The sequence below is a fragment of the Triturus cristatus genome, chromosome 1_1 (assembly GCF_964204655.1).
Source record: "Triturus cristatus chromosome 1_1, aTriCri1.1, whole genome shotgun sequence".
Classification (NCBI taxonomy): domain Eukaryota; kingdom Metazoa; phylum Chordata; class Amphibia; order Caudata; family Salamandridae; genus Triturus; species Triturus cristatus.
The window spans coordinates 11,577,182-11,591,921 of NC_140579.1; the positions used below are offsets into that span (position 1 = coordinate 11,577,182).

Here is a 14,740-nt window from a genome sequence, read left to right on the forward strand (position 1 = left end):
GCGATATAATGCTGTGTCGCACATGCGGCCCAGAATGATGAGAGTTGTAGTGCTGGTAGCCCTCTCCCATACATAGGAGGGAGACTGGACACCACAAGTTTTGATACTTCAAAAATCAGAACCGGAGAGAAAAAAGTGAGTGAGAGAAAAAAATTCGAGCTTTTTAGGTCTCGCCTGAGCCAGCGCATGCGCTACCCTGGCGAGACATTTAATGAGTGGTCTTTCAAAAGTCCAACCACAGCTTTTGGGGTAGCATAGAGCGTGCCCGTACGCGCACAAACGTGCGCGCGCCTCGCTCCACCTCTCCGTCTTGCTTGCTTCACGCTTTAAAGCTCCTCCACCTCCCCCAACACAGCTCATCTTGCGGCAGCGCGTCTTTTTGCTTGTTTGATTTTCAAGTTAATGTTTTTGTTGATATCTGCAATGTATGTTCCAGCGCGATACTTTCTTGAGAAGGTCCTGAAGCCCCTGTACTTAATAGCATTGCCAGAGTGCCTTTGCAGTTGGTCTGGCACATAAAATATACGTTATCTCACACCACTTCTGTTTTCAATAATCGTGCCCAGACACAGGCGCGATAATTGAAAAAAGATCGTTCGCTGTGGAGTGCACGCACGCACCACTCGCGGGCTTGTTGCATATCCACCCCCTCTGATCTCCTACCTCCCATGCGTTCCTTGCTTTCTTCACTCCGCCGCTCTCATCACTTCTCTCGTTCATCCGTTGCCCACGCACCCTTCTCACCTGTCCTTCCCCTCTACCTCCGCCTGCTACCTCTTCCTGCCTTTCTCCCTGTCATGCTGTCCAGTCTCCTATCCTTTTCCATTTCCGACCCCCCCAGCATGGCCCCATGTCCGCGTCTCTCTCTCTCTGTTATGAGCTGCTGTAGACGTGTTGCCCTGTCATAAAAACATAACACCGGAAAAACATTTATTTTCAAGTTAATGTTGTTTTTGATATCTGCAATGTATGTTCCAGCGCGATGCTTTCTTGGGAAGGTCCTGAAGCCCCCGTACTTAATAGCATTGCCAGAGTGCCTTTCCAGTTGGTCTGGCACATAAAATATACGTTATCTCACAAGTGAAATAACTGATTGTTATTGTTTAAAGCACCAGATAAAATGATTGGTGTGCACGACAAGCTGAGAGCTGTGTATATTCAAGTCACTGGTAATGTTGGAGATGTATATGTCAGCCATCAGTAAATGCCCAAGGCTGTACCAGGAGATTTAAGTACAATATTTGTCAATATCCGTGAGTCCTCAAAATGGTGCCTTTGTCACGGTCTGAAACCTCTCTAAGTAACACATTGCAGCAGGAGGCGGGCACATTGCACCAGGTCAAAATCAAACAAATGCCCTTCCCTGTCCCATGCTCTATGTAACTTGTAATTACCCATATCTTTCCAGGGGTATCCAGTCTGCAGCACACCCTGCCGCTTGTCTGGCTGTTTTGTACAGCCTGTTCCAGTGTGTGCAGGAAACATGTATGCATTTGTAAAACACATGTTTTTTACTGATTTCTCTGGATGTTGTAGGCACTTTCTGTAGAGATGCCTGGTCTCCAAAGATACCCGGTAGCAAGCGATGCTGCTGGAAAGACACACAATGGGGCACAATCTGCTGTATTTCAGAAGCAGGGACCGCTTCCTGTGTGTCAATTAATAGAAACGATCACATCTGTTGGTTTCAGTCAGGGACATTTCTCCAGCCCCTTCCCCTGGTGATGGTGGTGCCATATCTAACACTTTGAGGAGCAGTATGACACCCCCTTGGAACGGTGCCCATGGAGGCTGGCTAGCATTGGCTCTGCGCATCTTGACCACATACAGTAACTCCATTGTGTCATTGTCTTTTGAGACAAACATTCACACGTGCTCTCACAGCTTCTCGATTTTTGATGAAGCGCTGTGCAAGAACCAGGCTGATGTAAGTATTTCTCACGCCTGAGATGAGGAAACATTCTGGCGACCTCCCCTCTCACTACAACTCTTGTCTTCACAACCAATTAATAAAAGGCACTCTGCTTGTACCAAGCAGCTGGTGATCGCTACCCTGCTGCCTACATACACTGACCGGCTGGGTTGGCCTTGAGAGTCCTTTAGCGGAAGAGTCTGTTTCGGTCAGTGTCTCAGCTACACTGGACAAGAAACTGACAAACAGTTTTGACTCAATCATACCTTTTCAATGTTATTCTAATAATTGGTAACACAGACAAATTCCTTGGTTCACAGCTGTATTAGTTGCTTTAAAATTGAAGCCTCGCCATACAGAAATACGCTGGTGTTCCAAATGAGATACAACCGGTACATCATTGTATCTGCAGGCACCGTTAAAAAATAAGCAGAGATGTAAGCAAAAAACGTGCATAACAAAATGTGAACTTTATTCATCGTGCATTTGAATGCTCCTAATTTAGACAATAAGCATTTTATGTCCATTAAGGAACTGGCTAGGCATTTACAGATGCACCCAATCAAAGATACGCACACTTTGGGCAATAATCCTGCTAAATATATTATAGAAAAAATAGCTAATGTCAGATCACAACACACTTTGAAGTTGAACCACATGCACAGCATCACTCGGTACCACCACAGCATCACTCTGCACTGCCATAGCATCATTCAGGAACACCACAGCATCACTCTGCAGCGCCACAGCATCAATCAGCATCACCACAGCATCACTCAGGAACACCACAGCATCACTCTGCAGCACCACAGCAGCAGTCAGCACCACCACAGGATCACTCAGCACCACCACAGCATCACTCAGGAACACAACAGCATCACTCTGCAGCGCCACAGCATCAATCAGCATCCCTACATCATCAATCAGCATCACTACAGCATCAATCAGCACCACCACAGCATCATTCAGGAACACCACAGCATCACTCGGTACCACCACAGCATCACTCTGCAGCGCCACCAAAGCATCAATCAGCATCACCACAGGATCACTCAGGAACACCACAGCATCACTCTGCAGCGCCACCAAAGCATCAATCAGCATCACCACAGGATCACTCAGGAACACCACAGCATCACTCAGGAACACCACAGCATCACTCTGCAGCGCCACAGCATCAATCAGCATCCCTACAGCATAAATCAGCATCACTACAGCATCAATCAGCATCACCACAGCATCATTCAGGAACACCACAGAATCATTCAGGAACACCACAGCATCACTCTGCAGCACCACAGCATCAATCAGCATCCCTACAGCATCAATCAGCACCACCACAGCATCACTAAGGGCCACCACAGCATCACTCAGGGCCAGCACAGCATAAGTCAGCATCACCACAGCGTCACTCAGGACCACCACAGCATCACTCAGCACCACCACAGCATCACTCAGGACCACCACAGCATCACTCAGGACCACCACAGCATCACTCAGGAACACAACAGCATCACTCTGCGCTACCACAGCATCAATCAGCATCACCACAGCATCACTCTGCAGCACCACAGCATCAATCAGCATGACCACAGCATCAGTCAGCAGAACCACAGCGTCACTCAGGGCCACCACAGCATCACTCAGGGTACTAGCTTAAAATCATATCCCTGATCACGAAAGGGGATATAAAAATCAATACCAGTTGAATTCTTACGTCTTTGGCAAGAGGCCCTCTTTTGATTGGATCTTTATTCCTTTCAGCAGTTGAGAGCTGAGCAAGTTGAGATTTGCTGATCGGCCGCTTAGGGGTGAAGCTGTGAGACTACTTCACTTCAGGGGGAATGGACTGGCAGGCTGAGGTGGAGGTGTAACAAGGCTTGACAACTTCTTGCAAGGGCGGTGGGAACTCAGGACCAGAGGTTTGTGGAGATTCAGTACCTTCTGGCAAATCATGGCACAGACAATGTTCAGGTAAAAGCCGGAACACCACACTGGTCTTCCAATGGTTCTCAGAAACCGTACACGTCCCATGATATGCCCGACACACCAGCTGCCTTTTTATGGACTACAAATCCTGCAAGGTCATTCTTCCACGTAAACTCTCTTGCATCACCTGTCAGCAACCAGAGACAAAGATGAAGGCTTTTAGCATCAATGATTGTCTGCTGCTGTCAATAGCTTTTATGTTTTTCACCGACTCGTACATACAGGTCGTAAAGCCTTCCTTGGCACTTAAGGGTTCAAGAGTCATCACTAAGGCCAAAAGGGAGGCAGGGTACCTCATCGGTACCTCATTGGTCCTCAGTGTTCTCTCAACCATAGTAATAGAGAAAGCTCTTCTACGTTCTGCTACCAATCAGCAAAGTGCTCAAGATGCAAAACAGCTACAAATGTGAGAGGGATTCAGTTTGCAACTATATATGGAAAGTCTATCAATCAATCAATACATTTATAGAGCGCGCTGCTCACCCGTGAGGGTCCCAAGGCACTGAAGGGGGGGGGGGGAGGGGTGTTGTTTACTGCTCGAATAGCCAGATCTTGAGGTGCTTCCTGAAGGTAAGATGGTCCTGGGTCAGTCGAAGGTGTGCGTGGAGGGAGTTCCATGTCTTGGCGGTCAGGTAGGAGAACGTTCTTCCTCCGGTTGTGGTTTTGCGGATCCGTGGGACGATGGTGAGGGCGAGGCTGGCGGAGCGGAGCTGGCGGGTGAGAGTGTAGAACGAGAGGTGGTTGTTGAGGTATTCGGGGCCCCGAAGTCTATATTTGTACTGGTACAAATTCAAGTGAAGTGAATCACCCTTTACACCCATCTTTACTAGAGAATCCACGTATCACCTTTTACTCCATCTGAATTCCAAGGCAGATACCCTAGTTTGCTGGCAAGACCTTGGACCCTTTGAATCCTGTTGCCTATGAAGGGAAGACCACCAATAAGGCAGATGTTTCTGCAAACAGAAGTCTTCTTTCTCCCCGCTAGGGACAAATCCATTAACACGATGTCGTGTTACCTTTTTAAGCCAAGCTAAGACACACTGTTGGCTGGCTAATCTAAGAAATATTTTTTATCCTTCAACAGACAGAATTTCAAAGCAAAACACTGTCAACGTATCCCAGAAATAGCAATTGCATACAAAATTATGTACACCTTTACATACTCAGTAAGATACTGAAAATATGTTTACATCTATAAATGTAACAAGGCATGACACACACATCTATGAAAGAAGAGTTTTGGGCCTGTGTGCAAGACATGCAGGAACATGTTAAGTAGAAATGAGAAACTTGGGTACAAACGAGGAGGCTTCCTCTGTGCGAGGCCTTCCTATGGCTGTGGAGGCATCAGTCCACAATGGACCTCAAATCTGAGGAACCGAAAAAGCTTAGGGGCATATCAACAACAACCGGAGATAATTATTGCTAAGCGCACTTAGCGCTCGGATAATTATCGCCGGCTAGCGCCGATTTTTATCGCTTAGATAGCGTGCTATTAGCAACGCTTATCTCAATAGCGATAAAAATCCTGGTGCTAAGTGGCTAACTTGTTGATAGGGACAGACAAACTTAGCCATGATATCCTCCTTCCATAGGATATCATGGCCAAGTCAGAAAAATACCAGACGTTTTTGTCTCTAACAGGGTTAGCGACATACTTGATAATAAGCGACATTTCTCCTATTATTTTACTCTGGAACGCCCCCTTTGCATCTCATTAGAGATGCAAGGGGAAGCGTAGAGTAAAAGGGTGCTAACATGCGAATTTGCATGTTAGCACCCTGTTGTTGATAGGGTGCTAGTTTTATCTCTGCTTTTTTGGCTTTTAAAGCCAAAAAAGCAGAGATAAAGCCCTTGTTGATATGCCCCTTAGATGGGACATTTAGTTATACAGAGCCAATATCCCTTTTTGCTGATCCTGGAAATTCAAATCTGCCCAACATTTCAACCTCCATATTAGCGCCTCCTATCTTGAATTGTGGCCAGGTGCATGCATAGCATGGCTGCTTGTCAAAGGAGGGGGAGGACTACAGTGGTGACCCACAATCTCAATTTGCCTCCATGAAAAGGATATGTCTGATCGCTCTTAAGATACCTACTAGGTGGTTCTTCGGCCATTCCAGGGAAGCATCCGGCCTCCGCGAGTCAGATCTTCCCGCCAGTTACCTCTCGAAACATGAGGCCCTCATCCGGCAATGCACACTTTGAGATTAGCTGGAGAGGTTCTAGCAGATATCATTTGAACATTCTTAAGAAAGCAGCGCAGACTATGCCGGGCAGGCCATGTCATCATTTTGCCCAAATCTGTACATAAGCTGGGTGGTTCTGCTTCGATGCAGCTTACAGAAAAGCCCTGTATATTTTTCATTGAAGTAACTTTTAGTGATAGGCTGACTAATTGAAGCGTATCTGTGGGCGACGATGACACGAAAAGCTGGAGACATTTGTTTACCTCCTTCTATGGCAGCAAAGTAGGGTATGATAATTCATTTCTGAGCCAAGGTGATTCTGAGGCTCGTACTGGCGAGTACCAGGAAAAGAGGCTATGGGGGGGGGGGGGGGGGGAGGAGGGGCTCTGGTAACCTACCTACACCAATCAGAAGTAGCTCAGTTTCGGCTCCATTGGCTTTCCCTCAAACATCAGGGGGTTTAGTGTTTGTGCGTGAGGCTTGTCCTCGCTTTCCTCCGGAGTCATATGAGCAGCAAGGCACACTCAACATTCCCAGTCAACAACTCCTGGCATCATTTAACTGTTTTCGGAGGTCATGCACATGACTGATGTTAATAAGATAGGATTCAAAAATTTCCAAAAGGAGGAAGTGGAATTCAGACCTGCAGCTCAAACACAAATGTCTGCATCATGCACGTAAAGGAATGAAATAACCGTTATTGGGTGCGGTGTGATACATCAGCTGCCGCGCAAATACAAGGGTGAGGTTCATACAGAAGAAGACCACTTGCCCGCTAAACAAGAAAAAACAAAAACAGGTAACGTTGTATTCTCCAGTTTATCGGGTTTTTCTGTCATTAATTGTGTTTTTTGTTTTTGAAGAGGTATTTTAGAGTCCTGTCTCTGGAGAGTCTACACCAAGGTAGCAGGTGTTCAGAAGCGGGCAGCTCGCTCTCCCCCTTGGGTGGTCATAGCGGCTTCAGATGTTGACCATGTTGAAGTGCATGGAATGGTCCATCCCACACATGATGCATCTGCAGTACCCTCTACTGATGGCAGAGTAGAGCATGACCAGAGTCCGCAGCATGGCCACCGCTGTGCCCGAGAGGCTCGTCTGAGCCCTTGGGGGGTCATAACAGCCCATAGATGTTGACTTTGGCCATGGATATGGATTCTGTGATGTCAACTCGGCCCTTCTCGTAGATGATGTAGATGTACTGTTCGTCGTCAATAGTGTGGTTCAGCGTCGTCATGGAGGAGTAGCCACTGGCAGCGGCCCAGATCTGGGACGTCTCCTTCACCCAGGAGTTGCCATTGCAGAAGCTCCAACGCAGGGTCAAGTTCACACCTGGGGAGACCAAAGACCAAAAGAATGCCGTGAGAGGAGAAACAACGTCCATTCGGGCACAGTCAGAAAAAGTTCATACCCTCAGACCCAAACACTGATTCCCACGACAATGCCCTTGCCCCAGTCTGAGACTGAGGTCTTGAAGGTGTGCCTCCTTTCAATCGCTCGTGCTACAAAATGCTGGTACCGCCCTCTTAAAAGCCCCTATTCTTAGAAGGATGTCCTGAAATGGCACCTCTAAAAATTCAATTTACCACACAATCACTGTAAGGACCTCGCCATATTATGAGAGACAAGTTCTGGCTCTGTAGAGAGTGTGTACACACCTGTATGGAAGTGTTTTTAATACTGCGAGTGTACTGTGTGTGAGTATGAGCTGTGTGTGTAAAGAGTGTGAAAGAGTGAGGGTGCATGTGAGGGTGCATGTGAGGGTGCATGTGAGGGTGCATGTGAGGGTGCATGTGAGGGTATGCTTTATTTGTCAATTGTCAGAGTGAATGTGAGCACTGTATGTGTATAGTGTGAATTTGGGAGTGTGTTTTGTATGTGTGTGTGTGTGTTTTGTATGTGAATGCTTGTCTAGTATGCGAGTGATTGGAAGTGTGTGTATGTGTGTGTTGTGTGACAGTGTGGGGGTTGTGTGTGAGGGTTGTGTGTGTTAGTGCGTTTGAGTAGGAGTGTTTTTAATGTATCAGTTGTGAGGGTCATCTATTCTCTAGTCTGATCAATGGGATTGCAAACTGTGTTGACAAAAACTGGCCCTCCCACTTTCCAGCTTCCCATTCCATTTGCTCTTAAGACCTCGAGAGAGCTCAAAAATGGCTTCTGTTGAAACTTTAGTGGGGCGGTAAAGACTAATCTGTGCTATGACATGTCTGCGCATGTGCAAGTCTTGCAAGCTGAGTTCATTGGGTGCTCCAAGGGACACCTGCTCTGACATTACCCCTCGCAAACGGAGTGTCTGGTGAGGGCAGCTCACAGATAGTCCATTGTATCTACACCCTCAAGAATACATGACACCGGTTTTTCCCCGTTCGTCGGTTGTGACGTCCTGTATTTTGAGGATTCCATGCCAGCCTTATATCAGTTGCAGTTTTGAATCTGGGCATCGAGGTTTTGAAGGTATACGGATGGGCTGACCGTTAAATCACAGTGACCTATGATATTTTATATTATTCTACATGATGAGAAATTCATTTGAGTTATAACTATTATATCTTGTGACCTGCTTAAGACGTGGGATCTTCCATATATACCTTTATTGATACGTTCCCTATATGAATAGGAATCTGAACACCCCGGTCAAGATTTAATTATAATTTGGATCATCGTTGACAAAAGTCTTTACATACATTCTTGAAGTCTTCTATGAATACTCATTGGACTACTTTTAAATACTTTATAAATTCACATCATCTAGCTTCCCCATTATTAAGAGGAAGCCGGGGTGTACTATTGACATGAAATAAGCCCCCCTTAACTGGGAATGAGTTATGCAATATGGATCTGGTTATCGACTGGCTCCTTTCTTTACAAGAGTGACTTCCTCTCGAAATACTCAGCGCCCTGAAGAAGTCCGCTTCAAGGACGAAACGCGTCGGCTGTGTCGTTGTGAACAGTGATGCTCATGACTTTGTTTTAAAAAAGCTAAGAATAAAAAGAAAACTTTGGAAGAAAACTTATGCTGGAAATGGACTTTATAATTGTTCTTCAGCGCTATCATTGTGTGGTGCACCTGTGCTTTTGTTTAAAATGACACCAATCATACTAGCCTTTCACTGGCAGCCCGTAGCTGGGCGACCACCCTTCAAGGCCTCCCTCACTGTTCACACAGCCTCCCATGAAAAATGACCATTACATTTAACAGTCCAAGTTTACACCACGCTCACAAAACAGAACACTATGTTTGAGATTAGCACAATAAATTGTCGTACCCGATAGTAAAAGAAATCTATTAGCAGTTCCACAGACACAGGCCAAAAGACAAAAGTCGGAAACTCCTTGCCAAGCAAAATATGAAGTATACGTGCACACACTGAATCATACAAGAGATGAGAATCTGGCAGTTTCCGAGTTAAACCCAGACTGCTACTTCTGCCAAACCACCTGGAACTGCAACCTACTGCCAGCCTCTGCACAGGCTATGGCTAATAATGTGTTCAAAGACACAAAGGGTGGTGGGAGGAATGCTTGCATATAGTCTAAAGTACAGCCAATCACTCCGGGTAGCATTCCACCACATCTTTATTTCAGCCAATCTGCCTCTCTAGAGAGAAGCCTTCCGTATGTACACCAGTACTGGCCCTGCTCTCTGTGCCATAGGATTGAAGCTGTACCTCACTGACGAGGCCTATTACGGAGGAAACCAGTCTGGGGCTGCTGGCGGTCCCTTCTGGAGGGGTCTTGCCTGGCAGTTTGGGATGGACTGGTTCTGTGAGTAACAGGGTCAGTACTGATTTGCATCAGTCAGGCCTCTGTACAGAGTGGAACAGAGGCCAAAGAAAACAGGATTTGGAACCCTACCCACATGGATTGCCAGTGTCTAGACTATTTGCAAGCATTCACCCCATCCCTGTTTGTAGATCAATGTCTGTAGCCAGCTGTTGACATAATGACACAGGTAACCTATCTGGTTCAGCGGCTCCTGCCCTTCGCCTACGACAAAATAACTAGATAAGTTATGTAATCGTGTAAACGCCCATGTGACCCATACCCACACATGCCCATTTCATACCTACTGCAGAAGCATATAATGGCTTAAGAGCTCTCCCACACATTGATGACCCTGAAGGAACTACCCCACATCTGTGGGCCGTGACCAGCCATATCTTCTGTTCATTACTCGACACCTTACAGTTAATAACCAAAAATGAAGTCGCTCAACGGGTGAGCGTATCCCAGAGCATCCACATTGGCAGATGTGCCTTTTGCTTCCCTCTTTATGCCAAAACTTCCCCAGACCCTTACAATCTCAAGTTGGACCACCCGCTGCTACAACTGGCATATAAACATGGACACAGAATACAACGAAATCCTAAGCATAAGAATGACCACAGATGCCAGCACATTACAAATAATAATCCGAGCGGGGTGTGCTCCTTGCCAGGGTCAGCTCATCAGTGCCCTACATCGGGTATTAGGAGCTATAGAAATTCTACAATATCTTATAGAAAATGTTATGTATGCATGTATAAAGCGCAACTCTAGCGAAAAATGCAGCAGGCGCTGTACAGGGACGAAGACCATCATAAAACCAACAAGCGATAGGAGAGGTCGCCGGCTAATGGAGTGTACCTCCTTTATGAGGTGCTCTTTAAAGAGGGGGGTCTTCCACTCTTTCATGTATTGGAGCAGCGTTGGGGTGTGGGGGGCGGAGTCCTTAACAATACTGAGGGCATTGTTCTAGATCTTGTGTGGATCTCTGTTGGAGAAAGGTCATGTTGCCTTGTTTCTTTTCTGTTTTTTACACTTTTTATTCTCAAGTCTAATGGTGGCCTGGCTGTGGGTGTGCTGAGAGACGCCAGAGATGGTGATACGTGGGCGTGCTTGTCATGAGGTTATACAGGGAGCACAGCTGAACCAAGCTCATATGCCAGAGAGCGCAATTCAAAACACCGGCTCTCGAGACATAAGCATTCAACACAAATGGCCATGTCTCAGGTTAAACCCTATTTGGATGCCAGGGGAGGATTTCACAGGGCAGACCAGGTATACTGGACCCCAGCTCTTGTGCTTTGAGATGGTTTGCTAATGGTGTCCATCATACAATTGCTCAGCAAACCTTTCCGCAAATGACTCTCGGGGTAGATTGGGCGAGCAGTCACCGGCTTCTCATGCAAGTAGTGTGGAAGTGAACCATGCTCAGAACTCAACAATCACCCAGCAGCACAATAATTGATTGCGTAACCACATGCTTGTGTTTTATAAAAAGGAATTACAAAAATACAGTCAAAAACAAAATACTACACCCTTCAATATGCAGGTATGACTAGGACTACTGTATCCAGGGTACAGTGTACCCATCCTACAGGCTTCCCCTGAGTTGTATCATAAAGTGTAGGGTACGGCAGGTTTAAAGTACAGGTACAGTGCCACCCCTCTAGCTTAGAGTTTGCGGGCTCAGCTTAGCAGGCTCGGTCCTGGTATGTAAATCACACCAATGAGAGTCCTTTTCTCTTGCAGGCTGCAGACTCCTTTCTCCTAGACGAAAGAAGTGCCGGTTGAGAGGGTGTTGGTCCTCCGCCACGGCTGTAGTAACAGCAGCTGCGGAGGAAGTTCCTCAGAGTCTGGCTGGCAGGCGGGCAAGCTTCGGCATCGCTGGCAGTCTTAGTCATTCGATGACCCTCTTTCAGACACAGGATGAGTTGCATGGGGTCTCAGGTCAGAAGGCACTTCCCAGAGTAGCCGTGCAGCTCTGACACCACTCAAACAGACAGGACAGGGGCTTGGTCTGCACAGGTCCAGTCAATTATAATAGCGATGCAATCCACTTCAACCACACTTTCCGACTTGCAGCAGCATAGTCCACGTTGAGCACAGACGCTCAGGGTCACAACAGCACAGTCCACTTAGGCACACTTCAGGACAGTGCCACTGAACAGCAGCGCAGTCATTGTGGCACCCGTCAACAGTGTCACCGTACAACTTCTTCAGAGTACCAGCAACACAGGCCGCTCAGGCCACCTCACTACAGTGCCACAATGCAGACTACTTTCAGGGTACAATGGGTGTATACTGATCAAGCACACTTCTACAGTCCCACCGTGCAGCTGCTTCCAGCGTGAGAGTTGGCGCTCCAATCAAGGAGAACGCTGATCGCGCTCTCTCAAGTCTCTCTCAATGAACAGAGCCTCAGCTCACAGGTCCACTGCTTCTGCTAGCCTTGGTAGTCAGCACCTCCCGCAGAGCTAGCAGTCCGCTTCCCTCCAGTTCCAAGGCAGGTCAACCTGCAGGCACATCAGGACCGGGAGACTGCTCCTCCCTCCAGACCTGCGGGCACATCAGGACAGGGAGACTGCTCTTCCCTCCAGACCTGCAGACACATCAGGACCGGGAGACTGCTCTTCCCTGCAGACCTGCAGGCACATCAGGACAGGGAGACTGCTCTTCCCTCCAGACCTGCAGGCACATCAGGACAGGGAGACAGCTCTTCCCTCCAGACCTGCAGGCACATCAGGACAGGGAGACTGCTCTTCCCTTCAGACCTGTGGGCACATCAGGACAGGGAGACTGCTCCTCCCTCCGGACCTGCAGGCACATCAGGACCGGGAGACTGCTCCTCCCTCCGGACCTGCAGGCACATCAGGACAGGGAGACTGCTCTTCCCTTCAGACCTGTGGGCACATCAGGACAGGGAGACTGCTCCTCCCTCCGGACCTGCAGGCACATCAGGAAAGGGAGACAGCTCTTCCCTCCAGACCTGCAGGCACATCAGGACCGGGAGACTGCTCTTCCCTCCAGACCTGTGGGCACATCAGCACCGGGAGACTGCTCTTGCCTCCAGGTCATGTTTGCACACCTGCGGGAATCTGGCTATCAGGCAAACCCCACATCTGGTTAAAAGTGGTCGTGTGGGCACTGTGTGGAGCTCGCCCTTCTGTGGTGAAAGAGAACTTTGAACTGGAACAAGAGGCTCAGCAGCTGCTACCTTTACACAGATAAAGCAGACAGAGGATATGGGTTTGCTATCTGCACTCAGAACCAGTTGTGTGTGTCCTTCTCAGTCTGTGTGTAGAGTGATGCTCCCCACAGCAGGTTCATTTCCAATTTGGAACACCCACAACAGGGCGCAAACAGCCGAGTGTTCTGCACATGGAGATGAACTGCCAGTCTGAACAGTGATCAGGAAAAGAAACAGAAGGCTGGTCTCACCTGAAGAACTCTTTGCAATATGAACAACCGAGACTAAAGTCCCCGCCCTTCACCCCTTTCCCCACCATGCATCAAAGGACAGTGCTCAGGAACGCTCATCTGCAGCTCGCTGCCGCAACAGCACCTAAGCAAATTCCTAAAGGGAGCCCCGTCTTCTCTCTCCCCAACTCCGTATTTGAGTTTCCTTTTTCCAGTTTCAGGAATATTAACAATACACGTCCACTGCCTGGGAAAAGAACCTCCCATCCAACTAGTGCACATGAGCAAGCCAGGGGCTTCCAAAATGGAACCCATCGGCTTCCATTACTCTGGTTCAATGTATACACCACACTGGCCACATACAGAAACCACTTAGGCACTCAGGGCAGAGGGAACTCAACTGTAAACCTAGCAAGGCACATTCCAGTCCCAACAGTAAATGTATTTTATATATAGAACTTTAGTACAGTCTTGGCTAAAGCCAGACCTAAACATTATACAGTACAACTCATTTCATTCTCAGGAGCGTAGCTATCAACAGTGCAGCACGTTAGGGGAGAGGATGTGGTCTAACGGCTAGGGCGGTCAACCTCAAATCCGGGGAAATGGGTTCGACTCTCGGCAATGACGCTCAACATCCTGTGATTCTGGGAAGATCACTTAATCTCCTCGTGCCTAACAAAAATGAATGTGTCCTTGTGTAACGCAACTGGTGCTCATGTAAAGCGTTCTGATACCTTTGAGTCGAGTTCGCGCTATATAAAACCCAGGGGGGGGGGGAATGGGGGAGTGCGGTGGCACAGTTGAGTGAATGGGGCCATTACCCCCCAATTAGAGATGTTTTACCAGGGCTTTGGGTAGCCTTTCTTTGCTTGCACTAGTGCCTTTGACCTCCTTTCTATGATACTGTTCATACCCAAAACACTTGTGTTTAGGCACTTGTGAAAAGCTATCAACGTTGCAGCCGTGCATTGGCACTAGGAGGTCTATGGTGGCCATCTTTCGTGCTTGCATTATGGCTCGTGACGCCTGCGCTACACCACTAATGGGGAGCCCCCACCAAAGGCCAGAGTGCGCTGCGCGTCTTACGGCTGCTGTAGTGGGCCGGGTTGGTGAAGAAGACAATGTCGTTCTTGAAGAGTGCGCCTGCAGCCACAGCGGGGTCCACCAGGGTTTCGTCAAAGGTGACGTGCTCCAGCAGGAGACTCTCGCACCCGTCAAAGCTCTGCACCACGATACGGCAGTGACAGTGGTAGAAATTCTGGTTCCGGGCATTGACCACCACGGAACCATCCGGTAACTCATAGGGCTGTAAAGGAAGACGAGAGGTGATGTTAAAGCAACAAGAGTGCCAGCTAAGCATTCCATCCTGACAGTGATTCAACACTCAGCTCCGCACTCTGCCGTCATGCATGAGTGGGTGGGTGTGTGAAAATAGAATGAGGGAAAAGGACATGAATGAGTATTG

At 48.0% G+C, this 14,740-nt stretch overlaps 1 protein-coding gene across 2 annotated transcripts in view; it reads right to left on the reverse strand.

Annotated features, from left to right (window-relative positions):
• Positions 1–2,363: 2,363 nt before the first annotated feature.
• LOC146869123 (sialidase-1-like) overlaps positions 2,364–14,740 on the reverse strand; it is a 66,695-nt gene continuing 54,318 nt past the window's right edge. For both annotated transcript variants that reach the window (XM_085615341.1, XM_085615970.1), the window contains 2 exons: positions 14,362–14,581; positions 2,364–7,422 (listed from right to left, as the gene is read on the reverse strand). In XM_085615341.1, coding sequence (XP_085471467.1) covers positions 7,205–7,422; positions 14,362–14,581 — 438 coding nt within the window. In that variant the 3' untranslated portion in view covers positions 2,364–7,204. The remainder of the gene's footprint in view (positions 7,423–14,361; positions 14,582–14,740) is intronic.